Genomic DNA, 24,031 nt, shown 5'->3' on the forward strand with positions numbered 1-24,031 from the left:
TCCCAAGGGGCTTTTCAGAGCACCATCTTCTCTTTTTCTCATGTGATATCATCATTGTCCTGAGTAATAAGTACCATCAGCCCATTTTTCAGATGAGAATAACAGGGACTTGCCCTCTGTGTTCAGGGCAGAATAAAGGCTACCCAGCCTGGATCCTTTACTTCAAGATCAGAGCTGTCTCCTTTTGTCCCTCCTCCCCCATGGCTTCCCCATCACTGACTGACCCCTAGCTCCACCTACTGGGCCCTGGACCTGCAGAAGGCTTTGCAGAGACAGCCATGGTGGGCAGGCCTCTCTCGAGCATCCTGTGTGACTTATCTCCTGACAGCGGCAGTTATGTCTTAGATGCTGGGTTGGCCCAAGGATGTAGGACTAGTCACCTACCTTCGAGGAAAGACCCAGAGAAAGTTCCGGAAGGTGGTGGCAGACTGTCAGATAAGAGCCAGACACTGGGGTAGTAAAAGGGTCCAGGGCGGTGTGACCCATAGAACTGGGGTCCAATCTTAAAGTACCTATGAACTGGTCTGAGGAATCTTGGCTAAGTTCCTTCTTTCAGTGAGGCCTCAGTTTACCCATCTGTATAACAAAAGGATTTCCAGTCCAGACCATTATGCCTCTTTAGCTTTGTTGGTTTCTGGCTTATTTGTTTGTTGTTTTGATTTTGGTATCGAGGACTGAACTCACAACCTTGCGCTTGCCAGGCAGGCACTTATGCCACTGAGCTAAATCCCCAGCTCTGATGGTTTCTGATTGGGAGACTGCTTTGGAAATCCAGGCCCATAACAGTGTGACCATGTTCATCAGCTGACTAGCTTATCCATTCATCTGCTCATTCATTATTTTTCCCACTGAGCATTTGCATATGAATGACGTGTGTTGATAGAGTAACCATTGGAACAAACCACCCCAAATCTGTGTGGTTTCTCTCTCATAGGAGTTTCCCTGGGGACCCCGGGAGGACTTTACTTCCTGCAGTCAGTCAACTAGTTTTTTCTATCTTATGAATCCTCCTCTTCTAAATCCTCAGAGCCCTCCACTCTCAGATGGCAAAGGAAAGAAGGGAGAATTCTAAGGGACAGACTGGAAAGCCGTATTACCCCGGCCAGGGTTTGGTCACATGGCCAGGATTTAATCACGTGGCCAGGGTTTGGATACATGGCCCTGTCATGTGGAAAATGCACTTAAGGAGAAAGAGAACAGAGTGGGGGACATGTAGGGGTTGGGGGTCACATGTGGCCTACAGTTGATGTCGTATATAAACATGAAGACAGCTTGGGGCCCAGTGTGGGTTTAGGTGAGAGCTGGGAGCAAATTGAAGACTGCAGGTTCTGTGATGGGCAGCTCAGCCTTGCACCCTGCAGGAATTTGTGCCCTCTGTCTTGTTATCAGAGTCTAATGAAGATGTCCCAGGTCAGTCACTTTCCCTGGCAGGTACCTCAAAGGCCAGAGAGCTGACTGAAAGTTCTGGGCTTCTCCAGCCTCAGTTTCTGTCATCCATGAAATGGGAAGGAAATTCAATAGTATTGGGGTCTGCAGGTCTCTGGAGGGGTGGCAGAGGTCTGCAGAGGGCCAGGGAGCAGGCTTCCCAAGTCTTCTTATTAACAGTGTAACCACAGCACTATCAATAATGAAACACAAGTTAATAATAAATAAACAAAATAATGATAAATAATACATACATCATGCATAATACATTATACTCCAGGGATTCTGAACATCTATTGCCTCTGACAGAGGGAGACCTGATTATCTGGCTGGAGATCACAGAGGGGAGGCCCTCAAAGGAGGTAGGGAGGTCAGTGTAGAGGACAGACATCTAGAAGTGTCACATTCATCTCTGCAAAGCGTTTGAGGCCCTGGTGGCCCAGAGCTGATCTGCCCTCTGCCAGGGTTATGAGAACCAGGAGCCATCTGGATGAAAGGGGAGGTGCCTCCTCCTCATGGTGGCCTTTTGTAGTTCAAATTTAGAATGGGAAGCCCACAGCCCAGTGAGGCCAACAGCATTCACCCTCGGTAGAATCAGGTGGCCTGGTCAGCCTGCCCTTTGAAGAGATCTGTGACTTCCTTGGTCCAGCTGTGGATTCATGCACTGGTTCCCTGTGCCCTGTATACCAGCCAACATGGCCAGAATGACCCTGAGACTTGAGGCAGCGTGACAAGGACAGCTATGTGGCCTTGCAGGAGCTCCCAGACCACTCTGGGGGACAGATTGGCTAAAAAGGATATCGCAGTGCAAGGAATTGGGGCTAGGATAGTTGCTCTGAGGGGGCCTTGAATCCACATTTAGGGGTACTGAGTAAGTGAAGTTGGGTGTGTTGAGAAATGCCCCCAGGGTAAACATGTCCAGGCAGCAAATTGAGGGTGGGCATTGCAGGTGGAAGCGATGGCAGGGGCAGACAGGAGCTGTAAGAAACTTGGCATCTCTGGGAAACTCTAAGTGCATCAGGGCAACTGAGACGTTTTAAGCAAAGGGTGATGCATACCCTTGAGCTGTCCCCAGGTGGGAGATGGCTTCACCCCCAAAGAAATGATGGAGATGATCCAGGTGCAGGAGGGGACAGCAGGTTGTGGGACGGTAGCATGGTGCATGACAGGCTGGGGCTGCACAGCTCCCAAAGCCCCGTGTGGATATATCGAGGCTCATTCAGGCCTTCACTCGGGCGTCATGCTGGCTAAGGCAGCCAGGGTGCGCCAAGCATTGCACAGAGACCTGGAGGTGTGCACCGGGCCCCCACCTCAAAGAGAGCGCAGTCTGGTGGAGACAGACACACAAAGAACCATCTGTTGTGTTACGGGGGAACGCAGATGGGTTCTGATTGAGATGCTTACAAGGGCCTGTGCGCTTGGAAAAGGGAGGATCAGACTCAAATAAATCCAAGCAAGGGGACTGTGGCATTGAACCTGGAGGGGCATGGACAGATTTCCCTGGATGAGGCCAGAGGAGAAAGGAGAGAGAGAGACAGAGAAACAGACAGACAGAGATGGAGAAATTGAGCAGTGTATCTTGGGCGATGGAAGGGCCAGCGTGGGGCTGTAAGGTGGTCAAAGCACAGTGTGAACTGATTGAGTTGCAGGGGCCTGGAGAGGTAAGCTCATCAGAGACTCAGCTGACCATGACAGACTCCTGGTCCTGAATTGGAAGGCAATGGGGCAGGGAAATGGAGTGGCATTAACCACAGAGGAGGCGTCCTCATATTTGCATTTTTGCAATATCACCCGGAAGCCAGTGAGCTAGGTACATTAGGCAGACAAGTCTGCAGGCTGGAGACCAGCGAGCCGCCTGTCACAGATTTCCCAGACTTGCACGGAATGGCGTAGAGCAAAGCATGAAAGACAGTCCTGGGAGCCGTTGGGGAGGCAGAATTGATCCATCTCAGAGACAGATGAACGGATAACTTTCCACCCATTGTTTAGTGGCTTTCGTCTCTTAAACAGCCCCCTCCAGCCCATCTCCCTTCCAACAGAAAGGCGGCTGGTTGGGAGTCCCAGGTAGGCCAGCTTGGAAAGGTGTATATCACAGGCCTTTCTGTACCAGCCTGGAAGATACAGCCGCGGTAATTGGTTTGTTGTAATAATATTTATTACAATAGTAATTACGCAGCACAGGAGCCCTGGGAGGCTGTCATCGTGCCTGTGACGTGGTATTTATCTTCATGAGATAGGGGTGACCTTTTTTCTTCATGAGTGGAGGTGCACAGAGCTCTCAATATCACGTGGAGATAAATCCCAGGCCCACCGCAGGGGGAGGGTGGCACAAGGAATTTATGTGGCCCTGATGCCCACGATCCACACGGACGTGGCCTTAAATCCAGCTCGTGGAGCTGCTGCTGAACTCCTGCCCACCTGTGTGCTTCCGTTTGTACCTTAGTGTGATGCGTGCTGGTTTAGGGCTCTTGAGTTCTCTGCATCACTTCTGTACCCACAGACCGGGACGGGGCTGAGATTCTGTCCCTGCTCTCGGGAACTCCCAGTCTGGTGTGGACACAGCCCCTGTCCTGGGATAGAAAAGCAGATGGTTCTATTCCTTTCCTGTTTCATCCTCACTCGGCATCCGTAAGTGATGATCCAGGGGACACAGGACACCACTTCTGCGGCGTAGTCAGGGTCTAGAGCTGATCAGGGTGCTGTATGTGAAGGGTGCAATTAAACGCTTTGGCCAATCCTGCTCCTAACTGCTGGATTTGGATTTGAAAATGTCTCCAGCCACACCTCATCCTGCTGCGTCCCGGTGGGCGGGATGTGTTCTGCTGCTATAGTGGGGGTTTGATCCCACTGCACCCCACCTGGACTCCTCGTGTTCTTTCTGATTCCTAGCTCTGTTTTTGGCTTTTCTCTTTGCAGTTAGGGGTAGCGGGTTCCTGTGAGACAGCAGGAAGGACACTAGACTCACAGAGTCCAAGGGCTTGCCTACCACGCCTGGCATTCAGTGGGCATAAGGAAGTCATTCTACACCTGAGGACAAAGCCCTCAGGGCAGAAGTGACCAACATATCACAGTCACGGCATCTTCGGAAACTGCCAGGCACTAATCACGTGTTCACTTGTTCATCTTTTTAGTTGTTCAACAAATATTTATTGGACTTCTAAGAAGGCCCAGGCACTGCTCTAGTCTCATGATAAAGTAGTGATTTCAGTTACTCAAAGAGAGGGGCTTCTGAGTCTGACAAGTAGAGGCCAGGCTGTCTTTGTCACTCATTAATCCGCCTGCAAAACCTGGGCAGGAGGTGTGGACATCTCTGTGAAAAATCTGTGAAGTAAATGGCAATGGGTGGGTTGGAATTTGAAGTACCTCTTAAAAAATATGAAACCTAGAGTCTCATCAGGTAATACTTAAAATGCCCAGAATATACACAGAATAACGACACGGGAAAACTGCGACAATCTCAGCCCGTCTGGGGGAGAGACAGTGTGCTGACCCCAGTGATGAGGTCAGTCATATGATGGGCTCCTATAATGAAATTATCTGACAAAGACTCTAAACAGTGTTTATAAAGATGTTACACCAAGTAATTCAAAACCACATGGAAACAAATATCAAAACAGAAAAACACAGCAAAGAAATAGAGACTACAAAGAAGAACCAAATGAAAATTTTAGAAACAACAGATACAATGATGAAATAAAGCATTCCCCAGGTGGATTCAGGAGCAGATTGGAGCTACCAGAAGGATGAATTAGTGACCTTAAAGATACAATCGATACATAGAAGCTAACCATTCTGAAAACAGAAGAAACATTGAAACTTACAACCCAGGCTGGGGGAGGGAGAAATATCAACCAAAATAAGCAAAATGTAGTATCATATTTTTTTTTTAAAAGTTGCAACAGGGTGAAAGATAAGGACAGAGGTGTTGTGATGCACATGACAGTCACACTAGACAAGACCTCTCCGAATAACCTGTGAGGAGACAATACTTGAGTTGAGTCATGTAACTAGTGAAAGATGTACTGGCCGGTGAAAATGGCTTTTGCAAAGGTCCTGAGGTAGGGGCATGCTTGGGGAGCTCAGGGATCAGCAGAGGCTGTCAAGAGTCATGGAACTGAACAGGTTGAGTTGGGGGAGATGAGGTGGTGAAGCAGAGGTGGCTGGAGGCACCTGTGAGTGGTCATTGTAGTCAGCCAGGCATTGCATGATGGCGCCCAGGCCCAGGGAAGGAGGGTGGATTTTACAGAGTTTGCTGGTTGTGTGCATGAGAGGAAGTGGAGGTTCCAGGAAGGGGACCGGCTGCTCTGAGCTCCTGGAGGGAGCTGGAAGGAGAAATATCACTTCACATTAGGACCTTCCCTCTCTGGTGCCTGCAGGCACTTAGGGGTGCGCCAGGGAGTGAGGTGCTGCCCCGCAGCCCAGGTTCCCTGCCCAAGACCTTTGCAATTCTCTGTGTACAGGTCCTTAGCGAAGCAGAGTGCATGTACCTGGGCTTGTGGGCAGCATGAGGAGCCAGGCTCTCATGTGATGCAGGCTCCCACTCACCCTCCTTGGTGAGAAGCCAGGGATACAGGGTGACAGCTCGGATAAACGTTGTGGAGAGTACGGGGCATTGTTGGAGATGCAGCAGGGGCTCCTTCCGCAACCCTGGGTTCACTGGTGTGGTGGCACCCACGAGGCTGGGCACTGCTGTCTGCCCCAGCTCCCGCCATCGTGGCTGCTACCCATGAGCCTCTGGTACCAGTGGCTCCTCTGCCTCTTGTCCATGGCTCCCTGTGATGAGCGGTCTCCACCCTGCCCACTGCGCTGTCACTCAGCGGTGACATTCTGTATCCCACTGTCCTGACAGCCTGCCTGGCTGGCTACCCTGCGCCCATGTTACTGAGTGGAGACCTCGCGCCTGGCCAGCAGGGGAAGCTCTGAGTCACTAGCTGTCACCAAGAGCAGGCCAAGCAGGTGGGGTCAAAGAGGCGGGCTCAGAAGCCCTTGAGGTCCTAGGAGGTCTGGGCTTGGGTGGCCTCAGAGAAAACTGTAGCATAACTCGCTCTGACTATGGAACGGTCAAGGAATAGATAGAATCAAATTCTCTGATCCAGGCCGTGGCCTAGGCCCTTGGGTAATATGGAGATGGCAGAGGGTTTGTGGCCCTGGGTCCTAGTGAATTACACTCCAAGTAGGTCATTATAAGTACTTTTCAGTGTCCTGGGGTCAGAGTGAGGGTGCTTTTCAGTACCCCAGGGAGTTAGGGAGTATGTTTCCATGAATCCCTGAAGCACAAAGTTAGCAGAGACAGAGCAAAGGCGCAGGTTGAGGACAGAGGAGTCAGCCTGTGCACAGGCCCAGGGGTGACAGAACTTGGCAGGGGCCAGATGAAGAGTGGAGGTGACCTGGCCTGAGACCGGGTGTGGGCCACACCTCTCTACAGAGCTCATGAGCCTTCTCCCAGGAGCGCGGGAGGCTGCTGCGGGGTTTGCAGGACTGACATGAATTTTAGAGGCCCCGTCCACGGGGAAGTCAGGCAGACTCTGGTCCCAAGGTCTTAGGGAGCTTGTGCTTCACCACTGCTGCCACCCACTAAGCACCCGAGGCGGCAGCTGGAGGGGGTGAGCACTGGTCCCCACGCTGCTCACAGTGGGGGTGGTTCCCCTGTCTGAGTAACCCGTGAGCTGGGCTTGTGGACAGCAGCAGAAAACCCAGCCCTGGTTACGCTTCCAGGCAGCTTTGGGCGGAGAGGCCATCTGTCATTACCTTGTTAGGCGGTGCCTGGCCCCTAAACATCGCTGCGATTTTGCTAAATGTGTCTTAACAGGAATGGTGTAAATGCTGTCGGAGATAGAGAGCAGAGTGATGGGCCGCACGGGGTAATGAACTGCTTAGTTAAGATGGATCCCTCTCCGCTCCTGATCTGCATCTGCGCACCAAGTGTGGCTGGGCTCACGAGTGGAAGCTGATTGTTGCCAATTTTAGTGCACAGAATGACAAGGCCCCTGTCTAGCTGGCGGCTGCGTCCCTGGCTAGTGCGCTTCTCTGAAGAATGGGGTAAAGTTTTTCCCAGGTGGCAATCTTGGCCTCAGACCTGGATTCAAGCTCAGCTTCGGATATGGGTCTCGATGGGACAGAAAAGCCCTAACGATAGACCTTCCCCCATTTCACAGATGGGGAAACTGAGGCCCAGAGGAAACTTACCTGAGGTCCCAGAGCTGGTTGACAGCACAGATGAGAGCAGAACCCAGGCCTCTCTGCCCTTCCCTGGACCTTGTGCCCTTCCCTGGACCTTGTGCCCCCTGATAAGTGAGCCCCTTCCCTGCCCACATCTGCTCAGCTGCATTTTCTCAGTGGCCCAGTGGCTCTGCCTGGGGAGGCGGTGTGGACCTGAGGCCTCAAATTCAGAACCTCCTTGCTGGAAACCTTTATGGTTTGGCCCTCCTTGGACCTGTTTTGTTTTTGTTTTTGTTTGTATTGTGGCTTGGACACAGGACCTTCACCTTGAGCTGCATCGCTTGCCTTTTAAAAATGTATTTATTAGTTTTTAAACTTTTGAAATAGCATCTTGCTAAGTCGTCCAGTTACCCCAGCTTGCCTCAAACGTGCATCTCCCTGTCTCGGCCTCTCAGAGTGTCCATGAAGAAGTCCCCTCTAGGTTTATGCCTGGTCCCTCAAGGCAAATTCCATGTGGGCTTCCAATTTTGATCAGGACAGATACCAGTGAGTTACTCCGCTCCACGTCCTCCCAGACCAGGGTCCAGATGTCAGCCCACTGTCCTGGGACCGCCCTTCCTGGGTTGGATGGTGGAACAGTGGAGGGAGTGGAGGTCAGGGGTCAGGGGTCAGGGGTCAGTGGTTAGGGGTCAGGGGTCAGGGTCAGGTGGGCGGGCCTTGGGGACAGAAGGTCCTGGGTGAAGCTTTTCCCCTTGGACCCTGGACCCTGGACCCTGATTGTGCCTGCAGCCCCATCATGCAGGAGGAAACCGAGTCCCACAGAGGTCATGGAACTCAACCAGGTGACTACTGGGTGGCAGAATGAGAAGCCTGAGCCAAAGACTGACCTCAGATTTGAGAAGGGGGTTACCTGTGGGGGAGAAGAGGTGGGAAAGCAGGAGAGGGGATTTTTAGAAAAACAACCAGCGCAGTGTTTTGGGAAATGATGAACTCTGGGGAAATAAGAGCTGGAGGCATGTTAGTCAGCCCTGGAAGAGAGCCTTTCCAGCATTGCTCTTTTGAGAAACACCGCTTGGCTGTGGACACCTCCGTCCCTCTCCTGTGTGTGCCGGTCTGTCTGGAAAGGTGCTGTCTCACTTGGCATTGGGTGTTGATGGGAGCCGTCGTAAGCCCTTTCCACACGGCTGTCAGAAGTCTCTGTCTTCCTCCCTCCACACCTGAGCTCAGAGCCTGCACATGGACCCCCGCTTATCCTGACCTTGAACAGGAAAGGCCTGGGTATGGCATTGTCAGACCCCGGCCTCAGGCCCTGAGGGGTTAAGGTCCCCTTTCACCTGCTCCTGCCAGCATTTGGTGTGTACTTTGGGGTCTCTCTTTCCACCAGGCCTGGCCCGGGCCCCATAGTGCTTTCCTGCCCCATCTGAGAGCCAGGCCTGTGCCAAACCTTGTCAACCAATGGAACTGCAGATGGGAGGCTACCCCCAGAATCCCCAAGTCACGTGACCTCTCTAAGTCATGTGACTCGGCTCTGTGTGATAGCAAGAGGGGTCAGGAAGGATCATCCTCAGCGTGGGATGGACTCAGGCTGGGATCCAGCTTAGCTCCCTCCCTCAGTGAGGTGTGCAACCAGGTGCTTCCAGATCTCAGAGCAAAGCCTGCTGGTGACGGAGGACCAGGACCCACAGAGTCAACACCCGAGAAACTTGCAGAGGAACGTCGTGTCATCCTCTGACTTTGATGCTCTGCTGCTAGTGGTGGAGCTCGTGACCCAGAAGGAGAGGCAGATGGGCAGACAGACAGCCACAGTTCAGTGTGACACTGCAGCCATCACGGCTTCTTACGGAGGCACAGGTGGCTGCCACAGCTAGCGGGCAAACTGGGAGCGAGAGAGGAAGGATGAGGGAGGCAGGAGGAGAGGAAGAAAAATAAGAGAAAGCAGCAAGGGAGAAAAGAAGGAGCATAAAATCGGGGGAAACTAGGATGTGCCATGGCCAACAAAAGACTTGGGCCCTCAGAGGGGAGAGTCCCGCCTCCCCGCAGCCTTGCACGCCGTAGGCACCGTGTGGGCTGGGAGTGCCAAGGCCAGCGTTTCCCTGTCCCCCGACCTCCTTGATGCCACGCAGGGGTGTCCCTGGAGCAGGGACACAGCTCACAGAGGTGTCCCCTAGCCTCTGCTCCGCTGGACTTTAGAGGCCCAGGGTGCACCATGGACAGAGCCACTTCCCCCTGGAGTGTTGTGCTGGGAGCGAGTGCCCTGTCATTCACACCCCAGGCTCCTTGATTGCCTCTGCCTGCTTTAGTCCTGCCTGAGGGGACTATAGAACATGCAAATGGTAAATGCTGAGAAAAATCTGCCATGCTGCAGCCTGGAGGGTCAGAGCACACCGAGCACCCCTCGGCTGCAGGGCTTTGGACCTGTGGTGTCGTGTCTGGAATACTCTCCCCTGGACACCTACAGGGCTCACCTTCCTTTCCTCCAGCCTCCTCAGAGAGGCCTGGGGCGTGGGGGGCAGGATGACCTGTATACAGCACAGCATCCCCTCCCACTACTCCTTGTGGCTTCCAGCTGGTCCACTCCTCCTCACTAATGTGTCACCCTCTGATATATCCTCAGTGAATGACTTGACAGTGGTCCCCATGGCTGGAGCATCAGCGACATTGCATCATCCCCAGCGCGGGGAATACTTCTGGTTCTGGGTAGCCTCGATGCACCTTGCTCTGTGAATCAAGGAAAGACAGGAAGACAGAAGGGGACAAAAGTTCTGAGAAGTCCTCGTGGGAAGGGACACGTTTTCTTTTATTTAATCCTGTGTTTCTCAAAGTTAGTTGGTGATAAAAATCATGTTGCCCAAAACATCGGTCACTTTCTCCCTGAGCTCTTCGTACTCTGGAAACAATGATCTTGTCTTAACCCACCCAGACAGCCCACTGCTGTGCTAAGCTTCTAAGTCATGGCTGCCCATGTCCCCAGGCCACACCTGCCCTGTGTGCGGGTGTCTCTGCTTCCCACCAGTGTGCCCAGTTGCTTCAGACATCTGCTCCTCCTGTTGGTGCCCCTCACGCTGTCACCTGGCTATCAAAGCTGAAACCACCTCTTGGGGTCCCCCCACCACCACAGACTCACACTGTGACTCTGGGGTCACTGAGACCACCCATCCTCCTTGCTGGCGTCTGCTTCTCAGAGGTGACCTTTCCTCTCCTTCTGGTGGACGGGAGCTGTCTCTGGTCCTGAAACCCATCTTCATCGGGTTGAGTACCTTTGCCCACTTTTACCTGGTTCTTCAAAGATGCGAGAATGGGGAAGGGCAGAGCCCCCCACCCCACTGAAGGTGAGCCACGTGGTCATGGTCCCCCAGAAGCCCCTGCTGAACCTCCCCAGGCAGGGCTGGTGGGAAGTGGACAGGCTGTAGAAAGAGGGAGCCAGCACTGAACTCCTTCCGTCCCTGGAGAGGCTATGACAGTTCAGTGCCCATCATGGAACCAGAAGAACTCGGTTTGAATCCCAGCTCTGCCACTTACAGCTGTGTGATGTTGGCAATTTCTTCACCTCTCTGTGTCCCTGCAGAGTGGGAATCACAATGTCCCTCTCTCCTAGGATGGTGGCAGCTAGGTAAGGGAATTCATAAGAGGCATTTACCCAGTGCCTGACTGAGCAGGGGCTCTGCACATGTGAATCAGCCTTACTGCGTCATACTCAGAGTGGCTTGCCCTCCGTCCTCCAGAGGGTGGCCACTTTGTTGGTCAACCTTTGGGTCCTGCATTATCCAACAGACCACACTTCCCTGTCACTACTCCAGCCCTCATCCTCCTCCTGCCTCTGCATGGCCCTCTGAGTAGTGATCATGGTGTGATGTCACTGTCCTCCCCACTGGGTGCCCTGGGGACCACTCAGAGCTGTGTCATCATTGTTCCCCAGCTCCTAACCCACAGCTTGCTCAGAGCAGTGGGGAGCAAATGAGCTGGATGAATGCAGGAAGGAAGAGGAAGTGGGGCCACCACTCTCTTGAGCCACATGAGCCTTGGGGTTCCCTGTGGACTTGACCTCAGCCTAAGTTACAGATCACCTGGGGGGCGAGCCCCGTGCCCAAGCCCTTCGCCCTGGAGCCTGATCCTGAAGCCTTGGTCTGTGTGGACAGTTTCAACCGTACTCTAACTTCCACATTGATCCTCTGCAGGTCGATTCTTGTTGGTTTTTTCCTGGAGCGTTGTATCCATTAAGTTCCAGGCAGGGGTCAGCCCCCTGGGCTCGATCCGTTGAGGTTGCCTGCACAATTGAAATCCCCGAACCCATCCTGGCTAGTTTTCTCATTAAGATGATTGGACTGGATTGATCCATTCAATCAATGGTCAGACATCAGTCAGTGGGAAGCCGATCGGATGAGCCCAGATGATCAGAACGAGGTTCTTGGAGCCACAGTATGTACCCAGCACACTAGGGGAGAGAGACGTGGCCCACAAGCCTCACCAGGATGAGCTTTGGTGTGGAGGCAACAGTGTCCCCAAGATGTGGCTACCAGGGCAAGAATTCTAGCCTTGTCTCCAAGGAGCAGGGCAGCGTTCCCACAGGCTTATAGTGGGCAAGAAGCTCCATGTGGCACCTGCAGAGATGAGTGCCACAGCCAAGGGCTGGACCGGGCTCTCCTCAGGTACAGAGCATGTATGATGGGAAGTCTGGTGTTAAGGAAGCCAAGGGCAGCCTCCAGAGACTCTCTTCTTAATTGCATCAGGGACTGGAAGAAACAGCTGTACCAGGTCCCACTGTGGGCTCCAGGACCCTGGTTTTAGAGGGCAGTGGTGGCAGAAAGGATCTCAGGTACCAAGCAGTCTGGAAGCAAAGGGCCTGGATGCATTGCTGTATTTCCATTCCCCATGGGCTCTAGCAGGCTTATCTCACACATCAGACTCTGAATGGGGCAGAGAGAGGTGCAACGCTGGCCCAGAGCCCCCTCTTGGAGTATCTTGTAAGCTTATGCTGGCCCTTCCTGAGATACCAGCAGATGCTACTGTCAGCAGGATATTCATCCCAGAAAAAGTGCTTTAGGTTTGAGAGCCTTGGAAGCCAGGAGCTGGCAGGGCAGGAGATGCCGGTGATGGGGAAGAGAACATGCACAGCTTCACCCTCCCCACACCTGTCGCAGGAGAACAGTCACCCCCACAAGGGTGCGGCAGCCTTTTCTCCTCCGTGTGTCCTCTCCCTGCCTACCTGGTCAGCTCCCCCCTCACCATCCCTCTCTTCTTTCCTCCGCAGGCTACCTGACTGTCAATATTGAGCCTCTACCCCCAGTGGTGGCTGGGGATGCTGTGACCTTGAAGTGTAACTTCAAGACAGATGGTCGCATGCGTGAGATCGTGTGGTACCGGGTAAGTCACGACGATGGTCCCCTCTGTGCCAGGGCTGTCAGCAGGGTCCCTAGAATCTCAAACATACTGCCTGTGTCCTCAGCCCCACTGTGGACCTGAGCAGCCCTGTGCCCCCTGCCAGGTCCTCATCCTGTGCAGACGTCCTCCTGAAAGGCTGCTCACCTTGCCTGGCCTCCCATCTGCCCTCAGGACCCATCTGGTTTGATCTGGCTCCACACCTAGGCCCGGGGTTGGAAAGGGAAGTGGACATGAGCAGCTGCCCACTTGTCCAGGGCCAACTGTCAGTCACAGGAAAGACTGCATACAGGACCTTGCCAACCATGTTGAAACCTTCATGAATCAGGATGGGGTGTCCAAGTCTGTATTCCTTTTGCTCTGGGCTCAGAGAGGTCCAACTGGCACTGACACTTTTCTATAAGGTGCATTAGGTGTGCACAGACCAGGTGCTGCAAAGAATTCCCTTTCCATGATCTAAGCCAGGAGCAGCCAGGGCTTTTTGTTGAAGCCCCAGTCAGTAAATATTTTCCTTTCTGCTGACCGCGTAGTCTTTGCTGTAACTTCTCCCTTCTGCCATTATATTGCAAAATAAAAAACACTCCCAACAGTGTGTGAATCAGAGGGCACGGCTGTGTGCCCATAAAATGGTATGCACGGACACTGAAATTTGAATTTTGTGTAATTTTCATGTGTTGCAAGATATTCTTTTTTTCCACGCGGCAGAAATTGTTCTGAGCTCACAGGCTGTATAAAAACAGAATGTCGGCTGACTTGGTTCGTGAGCTGTAGCTTGCAAAGCCCTCATCTAATACCGCACTGTTGTAATCTGGGCAAGCTGGTTCGTCCTGTCTTCACAGGAAGCCAGCGGACAGCCAGTAGAGTAGAGATGCCTGGAGTGAGGAGCGGGGAGGGGAGGGAAGGGCGGAGATCTGGTGCAGTTTGGTGATCTTGAATATGGAGTGGTCTCCTCTCTGCTCCCTGGGGATTCCTAGTCCCCCCGCGTGGGAACATGGTGTCAAAAGACATCCTGGGCGCCTGCACCGCTCGCAGCCTCGGCTCAGAACTGCTGTCCTCCTCCTCTTTGCTCTCGTTGCAGTCTTGCTGGAGTCACCGGCCCCTCTGTCCCTTCCTGCATTTCCGGTCTTTGATCCATCATTGGCTGATGGGAGCCCTTTGGTTGGCTGGGTTCTGTGCTCCCTTGAGCCCAAACCTCCATCTCAGCATCTGTAGTTCATCTTGCTTAGAATCAGCTCCCTGTGCCCTTGACCGGAGCCCTACGGGTGTGAACCTGATACCCAGTACCCTGCGGGTCCCCCTGCAGCTAGGCAGCCTCCCAGGCCTAGAGGAAGCCGGGGTGTATGTGAGGCAGGGCCACGGAGTGCATCCCATCCTGAGAGGCGCATTTACAGGATGTGGGAGCCGCTGGGCCGCCACAGGCTGTGAGCATCTCATTAACACCTGGCAGAAAGAAAGGGATAAATTAACTCCAGCTCAGTGTGCTGACGCTGGGGCCCCACCCTCTTCAGATGGGGTCAGACAGAGGGGTACTAAGACAGCCACACGGTAATGGTGGGGACAGTTCACCGGGTTAAGATGGACTTGGGAATACCAGGGGCCCCCACCGCCTCCCACCGCCTAGAAGCAGCTGCTTCACTCTGGTTTGAAATAGACTGTTACTGCCACCTTCACAACGGCGACAATATCCCTGCAGAGGCAGCTGCCAGGGGACCGACAGGCCCCAGTCCAGGCTGGGTCCTGGGCAGGGAGCTCGGAGGTGGCGTCCACGTGGCTCCACACTGTTCCTAAAAGGGGGGGTATTGGGATGGCAGAAGTCACTGGCCCTGGATGGGACAGAGGCTTCCCTGGTCCTTCTCCACCACTGTCCTGAACTCCATTCTTCCCCGTCCCACCTCTGTGGCCCTGTCCCAACCTGCTCTGGCACTGATTGCTTGAAGAGTCAGTTGCATCTCTGATGGGCGTCAGACCCTGCACATCAGGCTACGGTAGACTGCACTAATGAATTTACTTCATTTCATTTCATATCCTTTGACTGAGGGCCTCTGGAGGGGGGGAATGCAGATGTATGCAAATCACATGCAAATCACCCGCCGGAGCCAAATGCCTAGACCCTTTTAATTCTGTAGCTGAACAGAGGTGGTGGCTCAGTTGACTCGTTATCCTCCTTGGGACCAGGGGAGCTCGTGCGTCCTGACTGACGGGGAGGAGGGGGTACAGGACGGAAGGAGATCCCAGGGACTTGGCTCTACGCTGCCAGCTTTGTGTTTGCTGCTGCCCCTCTGGCTTCCCTCACCAATCGCCACTTTTCCCAAGGAGCCAGCTGAAGGGTCAGTGATAAGGGTCTGCGGAGACAGTGGCTGTAGGAGGCAAGGCTGGGGCAGGGCCGCTAGAGGGGATGGGAGAAGCAGCAAGGGGACCCCAGCTTTCTTCTCCAGCTGGACTCTCTTCTGACCCCTCTTCCCCAGCAGACGGACCCCTCCCGGGCCGTCCCCCTGTCCCTGCAACACACCCCCCCCCAAACAGAGAGCTGCCCGGTGCTGTTTGTTTTCTGGCCCTGTGTTTGCTTCTCTCCCTGGCTTCCTTCCCCCAAACTCTGAATGAGCTTACAGAGCCTGGCTTGGAAGGAAATGAATAGAGCACACAGGCCCAGCCAGGGCTGCGTCTCCAGTCCCTTCAGGAGGGAAAAGCAGGGCATTGTGACGGGCCCACTGCTGCACGCTCAGCCCAGCGGGCTCACAACAGCCCGGAGCATGTGCACATCCCCGCAGCCTCCCCTCTGGTCCAAAAGACATTATCTGAGCAGGAGGAGCATCCTCGGTTGTCCAAAGTAATGGTGATTGGGTTGGATGGTTTGGAAAGTTGGGGGAGCCAATAAAATCAGCAGAAGCAAAAAGGATCAGCCCCGTGGGGTTAACAAGCCTTCTGGCTGAGTACTTGGGAAGGTCTTGTCTATCTAAAGAGCCCAGGAGCAGAGGCCTGAGGCGTGGACGGCTTGCCCTGCGGTCTGGCCAACTGAGAAGTGGCTGGGCCAATTTGTAGAACAGAGTCAAGAAGATGCACATGACCAGAGCCCCTGAGTGTGCCCCATCCCTTGTGGTAGCCACTAGTCTTTCCAGGCTGTTGCAATTAAGTCAAGTTTAAACGTAAAGTAAAAATTCATTTCCTCCGTCAAATCAGCCGTGTCTCGAGCGCTCGCTCAGCCTCATGTAACTCGAGGTTGCCGCACTGGACAGAGCAGAAACAGAAACACTGGCGCCGTCTCAGAAAGTTCCATCCCACCACGGGCTGCTGTAGAGATGCAGATTTTTTTCCCCCGTGGTTTCTGGAATCTACCGTGCGTGCCTGACAACAGAATAGTGGCGACTGCTCTGTGAGCCTGCTTTCCTGGCAAACGCACTCTCAAATGAATGTCAGTAAAGTGGCTTTTCTTTGTTTGGTAACCTGCCATCCTGAGCCTGGGGAGGGGGCGACGGAAGTGGTGATCATTCTCAAAAGACTTCTCCGAAGGCACACAGAAGATGCCAAGGGAGTCATCAGGCCCGAGGGTGGTGGGTATTGTTGTCAAGCCCTGTCTGAGTTAACGATGCTCTCTGCCCTTGGTACTGTCTGATTTTCCTTTGCTGCACAAGGCTCTATTTTGCCCTCAATCACTGTGCAGCTAGTTAAGAGTAGCATGCAATCCCATATTTGGCCAGTAGGAGGTGATCAACTACGCTAGCGCCTAACATCATCACTGAGCTTCTCCTAGAGCCTGACAAGCGCGGGTGCATTGTATACAGAGCTACATTTCCTGGTGGATACCAGGCAAGCTGTACTGTTAATCCTATTTTTCAAGAAGCCATCCAAAGAGACTGCATATCAGCTCATGTTGCTTCCCCTGACTTCTCCCAAGAGTTCTGGATGTGCCCTTTGTGATTCTTCTTTGTGGGACTCTAATCAAGCGCTAAGCTGGCCGTGGCCAACACTGGCTCCTGGACCATAAGCATCTCAAGTACAAAAGCTGAATCTTTCCCCCATTATCCCAGGTGTAATCTAAATAAAGGAAATGTTTACATTTTAAACATGTATTACAGTAAAAGACATCATCCATCACTCTCAAAATCCTCCCCTCTATCCAAACACACCCACAGTTATCACCACCTTCTGAAGCAGGTCTGGAAATCCTCTTTCGTGAGTGTCTTTAGTTCCTCTGTCCCGGCTGCTTCAGTGTCCTGGATGGATTCGAAATATTTACCTTCCACGGTCATTTTGACTTTGGGGGAAGAGACAGAAGTCACAGTGCCAGATTGCATTTGAAGGGAGGGGAAACATTTTGAGGGCGATTGATGGCAAGGTCTTATCTTTTACTGTAAGAATTAATCTTTTATTTAAACATACACTATATTTTTTTCTTAGCCCTTGTATTTCTGACATCTACAACGGGGTCACCCCAGGACATGCGTGTTAAATCACCGTGTGGTAGAGGCATAAAAATATAAGCATGAGCATTTTTATACACAGACTGTGTGACCTGTTTACTCACACACGTGGATGGTCCGTAGATCGTGTCTGTTTGGGGGAAGTGTGGGTTTTGCAGACTCAAGGGCCTTGTGGAGTACTGGGGGAAAAAAAGGAACATTTCTTTTTTTTATTTTATATATTTTTTGGAACATTTCTTGTTAGGAAGCTTTGTCTAAATTCATTTAGTTGGGGGTCACCTGCCCAGCAGGCAAAGCCAAAGGTTTGTTTATATCACAGAAATCCATTAAACAGCTACAGGGAATCATGGGAATTTAACCTTTCACAGCAATTTTATCATCCTGTCTTTGTTTCCTTGTCTTCCTTCACGATTTGTTCCCAGGAGCTGCCCTGAGCCTGGGTTACAAGGCCGCAGAATGAGCCAGAGACTGAGATCCTCGGGCAGTGATAACGGCCCTGCTTGCAGACTCCCCTTCTCTCACCTCCTCACCTTGTGGGAGACAGGAGTCTGGGTGTTTGTTTTGTGGTTCAGATGATGCTACCCCTGGGCTCGGATGGATGCTGTTTTGGGGAGGGTGGTGGCTGCTATGGACCCTTAAAGGAGAGACTGGCAGGCTGGGAAGGGACAGGGAGAGAACACTTAGTTAGCAGAGCACCTGCAGTGCTGGGTGTGGTGACCACCTGTGATCTCAGCACGCAGGACGTTGAGGCAGGAGGAACACCAGTTTGATCCCAGACTGGGCTACACACTGAGAATCAGTCTCAAAAACCAAGCCAACCAAATAAACAAGCAGCTAAGACCCTGCGTGTAGTTTTGGGTGGTTGACCTTGGGAGCTGACGGGAGCATTCCTGCAGTTTTGAAACCTAATCTGAAACTGGGCGTGAAAACACATCCTTGGCAGCCTTTGATGACATCCTGTCTGTGGCCAGATGAGACCGTCTCGGTGCCCACTGTGGCGCCCGTTCTGTGAGTAGCTTTAGACATCGTGCTGTCCTGCCTTGTGGTCACTTATAGGATCCAGAGAGGGAGAGATTCAGTAAGAGTGGGAAGTCTTTGGGGCGGACCACTGGGGTCAGATTCGGCCAGTTTCACCTGACCACCTACATTTCCCGAGGTAATGGGGGCCACACTTCAACCTGGCCCACGCTGCAGGTTCAGCGTGGTTATACCACCGAACTCCCTGGATTTCAGTTCTTGGAAATATCATTATATAGTTAAGCCGCTCAATGGATCTTGGCTTTCCCTGAAGCAGGAAGCTATTTTGAAATGTCTTTGCTGGCGCTGGCTTTCTCTTGGTCTCAGCCCTGATCATGTTTTGTTGTTTGAAGAAAAACAGAAAATGATGATCATAAAGGAAAATTATGATCCGGCAATGTTATAAGGGCAGGAGAGAAGGCACACTTTTGAGGGACCGACAGACACCAATGCCCGAGTCCCAGAGGACCTGACTGGAACCAGCTTTGGCCCCTCTGGCTCAGAGCGCAGGCTGGAAGCCACTGAGCCTGGCTGCTCCTTGCTGCACCCCCGCCCCCACCATCACTCCTGACCATCGCTTCACAGGCCTTGGGGTCCTAAGATCCTTGGGAGGGAGACAGTGAGGAAGACAGGAGCCTGGGCTGAGTGGGCTTAGCCCCCTGGTCAGGACCCCCTGCCCCTGTCCCCAGCCTCCAAATAGGCAGGTCCTCTCTGATGAGGAGTGAGCCAGGCCGGGTCTTAGCACCTTGGTCATGCCTAAGGAGGCATCTAAGATATTAAACAGGGAAGTATCTGGACCTGTTTTACCCAAAGAGCACTGCTGGGTAGAGGGTGGGTTTTCAGGGGAAGGGGGGAGGCAGAGGCATCGCCTTAGAAGCTGCTCAGCAGGAGGTGGCAGTTAGGAACAGAGTCGTGGTGGCAGAGATAATACAGCAAGGTGGGATGGACAGGTGTCAAGTCTTCTGACAGCCACGTGATGCAGAAAGCACCTCCATGCTAGAGATGGAGCTATTTCAGGAGCAGTTGAGGCCACATTTCTGAAACTCTGGGAGGAAGTCAAGCCTGGAGCTTTATACAGGGAGTTACTATTGGAAATTTAAGAAGAATAAACCTGCCCCCCCCCCGCCAGGTTTATTGCTGGGGACTGAATTCCCAATGCAACAGTATTAAGTGATGGGACCTTTAAGAGGGATTCAGTCACCTGGCCTCAGTGGATTCATGCTGTGACCACAGGAGTGGGGTAGTGGTCACGGGGTTGGGTTCCCAATGAAGGGTGAGTTCAACCCATTTCTCTCTTTCACGTGGACTTGCGATGCCTTCCCCTGCGTTGGGATGCCACAAGACCCTCACCACATGCAGCCCATTTGGTGTGGATTTCTCAGCCTTCAGAACCATGAAGCAAAGAAGCTATTGTTTACGGATTATCTGTTATAACAGCACAGAATGGGCCATGAGAATCTGGACGGTATCAAAATCCAGTGGCTTGTAGCAGATGACTTTGATGAGAAGAAAGAAAGAAAGACCCAACACACTCCATGGTGTAGACAGAGCAGAGTGCCAAGAAGAAGTGGCCAGCGAGACATGAGACAAGCCAGCAGAGTGGGCGTCCACTTCTCTTTCCAGAGAAGAAAGCTTTGAGGGACCCAGCTGCACCCAGTGGTGCGTGTGTGGCTTGAGGACATGAGCTTGGCACCTTGCAGCCCACGGGGAGCTGGACAGAGCAGATTCTTCGGAGGGGACAGTGGGGGCAGAAGCAGTGTGGCCTTGAAGTTTGGGCTTCAACTTCTAGGCAAACCTCTACAGGTACCACTGATTCCCTTTGATCGATCTCATGGCAGCAAGGTCCTTAACGATTGCCAAGCACAGTGTCTTTCCCAGACTTCCCCCACCCTTCCGTTTGGAATCGCAGGGCCACTGACCTCGCTGTCCTCCTGGAGAACGGGAAAATGGCTCCTGGAACATTTAGGGCAACGCATTGGGTGGTGGGAGGAAAGACCCCTGCTCTACCGTCCTGATCACTCGGTGGTTTCCATACAACATGCAAAAACCAAAGGTACAGAGGACAAGGCGGGTCCCCCTCCCCTGAGGAGCCAGCGTCCAGCACGTCCTGCATCATTAAGTTGTTGAGATCTATTTCCTCATCTGGCCAACGGGCTTGATCGCCCCTCCCCTGAGCATCTCACAGCGATTCACGGAAACCACACGAGACGCCCAGCAGACAAGTCATTTCCATCTCCCACATGCTGGGGGCCAGCTCTGCTTATATTTCTTCCTCCTGTCTTTTCTGCCTGGCCACGTCTTACTCATGCTCTGCTCTGCAACACCGTCTGACCCTCTCGCCAAGACAGAATTAAGAGCTGCCCCTGCTGTGTTTCCTCCGCATTTTGTGTATACTCGGATGAGAGAGATAGCACCTGGTATTTTAGTTATCGGTCTTTGTGTCTCGCTCTGAGTTTTATTTATCTGCTTTTCCGATGTGTGGTGTGGTGATTGGTAGATCCCGGGCCAGGGTCTTTATGTGGAGTCTGCTGGATTCCTAGGTAGGCTTTCTAGGGGTGCTGGAGAGCCCGGAAGCTATGCCCATGTGCTTTTGTCAGAAAAGGAGGCTGAATGTCCTCAAAGAGCCCCTTCACATCCCAAGAAAGACTCAGGAGCTAGAGTGACGGCTGTCCAGGAATCTGCTGGATAGAGAATGTGCAGGGCTTTGCCATTCCTCACCTTGGGTCACCAAGGATCTAAGAGATTTGGGGTCTGTGAGGCCATGTTGGGAGGCCTGCTGTCCACCAGGCTCCCAGGGATTGGGTGGGGGCCGGGGCAGGTGCCACAGGCAGCCCTGGGTGCAAGGAGCCGACGGCTGCCTGGGGGCTGGGATCAGTCCAGACCATTGTTCAGTCAGCCAGCGTGGGTTTTCACACCGATGCCCTTGGACGGGAGAGGAGATAAGAAGGGAAGAAAAGAAAGGCTGCTTTGGCAGCACATCACTGCCCTTCCTGGCACGAGGGGAGAATTTCCGACCAGAAAAATCTGTCTGCGCTTGGGGATTAAGATCAGGTTTCTGATACTGGCAATGAGAACTTTTCTCTGCCCATCTGGGGTTGATAAGATCCCTTGGCTTCCAAACTGTCAAGAGGGGAAGCCAACAATTGGTTGGGCTGCCATGTAACAAGAGGTTCTATTGGGCCACACGTGGACTCTATCTGTAATGGGCTGTCCCATTGGGTGATCGTGAGAGACATAGTCTGGCAGACTGAAGGCAGGAAGGGTGATGGCTTGCTCAGCTGGAGAGTGTGTCCTTGTTTACCAAGTGCATAGAAGAGAAAGAAGCCAGAGTGCCCTGCTTGGGCAATGTCTTGGGCAAACCATGCCCCTCTCTGAGCTTCCAGTGACACACAGCCTGGCTCCCTCCTTGTGGCCAGCCTCTTCTCTCTTTTCCCAGATGATCTGTGCTGGGACAGAAGGGAGCGCCTCCTAGGTCAGTGCACTGTAGGCTTGGACAGGTCTTCACTGGGAGAGGGGACGCTGCCCCAGCTGCCTCTGCTGGAGCCTCTGAGCCAGCAGAATCAAGGAACTATATTAAGCCCAGAGTGTGATTTCCAGCAGTCTCTGCCTGACTTACGCCCTGCTGAGTTTAAATGACAAGGGGGCTGACTTAACTTGTCGGAGAAGGATTAGAGGTGAATTTCCACTCAACGCACCAGTGAAATAAAATACCACGGTCCAAATGAAGGGCGCCACGAGACAGCAGCTCAGCCTCCCGCTTCTCAGTGCTCCGCCTCCCCCTGTTCCCTGAGTGGGGTTCGAAGGCCACAGGGCAGTCAGTCTGTCCTCGAAAGTGGACAGACACAAGCATGCACTTTCCTAGAACACACGTTGGATACAAACGTGAGCACCCAGCCATGTGTGCCCTGTGCCACACAAGAGCTCCCCGTCACCTTCAGGACCAAGTTCAAGGTCATTGGTCCCACCACGAGGGCCCAGATTCAGTTGGTGGTGTCCAGTGTCTCCAGCCACACTTCTCACCATGCTCCCAAGTGGGCCTGGCACCCAGATCCTAGGGCTTATTTGCAGCCAGGGTTCTGTCCCACCTCCACGCTGATACGTATGCCATGGCCATGCCCTGCCCACCGTCCATCTGGAGAACTCCAGCTTTCCCTCCCAGGCTCAGTTGGAGTGTCTCCCTGAGCCCTTTCCCTTGCTTTAATCCCTTCCACTGTCCACTTCCATGGCCTGGCAGAGTTAGAGCCTCATAACACTCTCAAAGTAGGCAGAACTCTTCCTACTGTCTGACCTAGCATTTGGGAATCGTGTACTGTGCACATTCAGAGACCATGTCTTCACTCCCTGCATGAACATCCTAAGACATGAGACCCGCCAGATGTAGCAGTGCACACCTGTCATCCCAGCCCTCTGGGAAGCTGAAGCAGGAGGATCGCAAATTCAAGCCCAGCCTAAGCAATTCAGTGACTTAGTGAGATCCTATCTCAAAATAAAAGAAAGGGCTGAGGATGTAGTGCCATACAAGTGCTTAGATTCAATCCGCAGTACCAGAGAGAGAGAGAGAGAGAGAGAGAGAGAGAGAGAGAGAGACAGAGAGAGAGAGAGAGACAGAGACAGAGACAGAGACAGAGACAGAGACAGAGACAGAGAGAGAAGAGCCAGTCTGTATTTGGGGGCTGAAGAAGGGGAGGGAATTGTTCAGTGAGGCACAGAAGATGACTTCCTGCTCCTGGCCTGATTGAAAACACCCACTTCTGCCCATGCAGTCTGCTGTAACGCTTCAGCAGTGGCCCGAGCTCTTAGGAAGGAGAGCACAGCCCCTGGTGTCACTCTCCAGAGTGTCATCTGTCCTCAGCCCATCTCTGCAGGCTCGTGTTCCTGCTGCGTCCTTCCAGGAAGGAAGAAGCTGAGGATATTTAGACCGTGAGAGAAGGACAAGGGAGGGCCAGGGTCAGGGAGTCCAAGACCGGGAGCCGGGGAGGTGGTCTGCAGGAGATCAGTGGAGCGGGGCTCTGGACCACCCCTCACCCCAAGGCCAGATTCTTCCTGCCAGGCTCCATGAAAGGCCATGAGTCCCCTGCTGGGGCTGGAGAGACCCCTGAGTGACCAGAAACCCAAGGGTCAGACCTTCACTGGGGCCAAACCCCTGTAATGTGGCACCTGCTGGCAGGCGAGATGAGACAGAACCCCAGTGTCCTGCGTGACTATCATGTGGACAAGTCAGTGCTGGGCGAGGGACTCACTGTCCTTCTGAGTCCTCATGGGATCCATCTGGTTCCAGCACAGGGTCCATTTGAATTTGAGGGCACTGGGCTCACAAAAGTTAACTGGCTGGCCCCCAATCTCACAGATGCTAAGTAGAAATAGGATTTATGTTGCCAGCTCGTCTGACTTCTGATCATCTCTGCATCTGGGCTGGGAAGCCCAGCCACCTCTCCCCGCCCACAGGGGAGATGGAGGGGGGAAGTCAGGCCTGGCTGCTTAGGGCTGTTGTCATCATCACAGGCCGGAGTCACCTGTCTAGAGGTGCACAGACCGTGCAGGGGCTGTCAGCATCAGAGGAGGAGGTGAGGGAAACCCGGCTTCCAACCCGCGGAGAAGACACAGCTGTACAGTTCACCTACCCAGAGACAAGCACC

At 53.1% G+C, this 24,031-nt stretch overlaps 1 protein-coding gene across 3 annotated transcripts in view; it reads left to right on the forward strand.

Moving 5' to 3' along the window:
• Positions 1–24,031, forward strand: part of Igsf21 (immunoglobin superfamily member 21) — a 206,051-nt gene that overhangs the window by 75,950 nt on the left and 106,070 nt on the right. For 2 of the 3 annotated variants that reach the window (XM_063235612.1, XM_063235613.1), the window contains exon 2: positions 12,833–12,945. The exons of the other annotated variant lie outside the window; for it this stretch is intronic. In XM_063235612.1, the coding sequence (XP_063091682.1) occupies positions 12,833–12,945 (113 nt within the window). The remainder of the gene's footprint in view (positions 1–12,832; positions 12,946–24,031) is intronic. 3 annotated transcript variants of the gene reach the window in all.

This window comes from Cavia porcellus, unplaced genomic scaffold (assembly GCF_034190915.1).
Source record: "Cavia porcellus strain 051 isolate PalLab524CR breed Dunkin Hartley unplaced genomic scaffold, mCavPor4.1 scaffold_25, whole genome shotgun sequence".
NCBI classification, from domain to species: domain Eukaryota; kingdom Metazoa; phylum Chordata; class Mammalia; order Rodentia; family Caviidae; genus Cavia; species Cavia porcellus.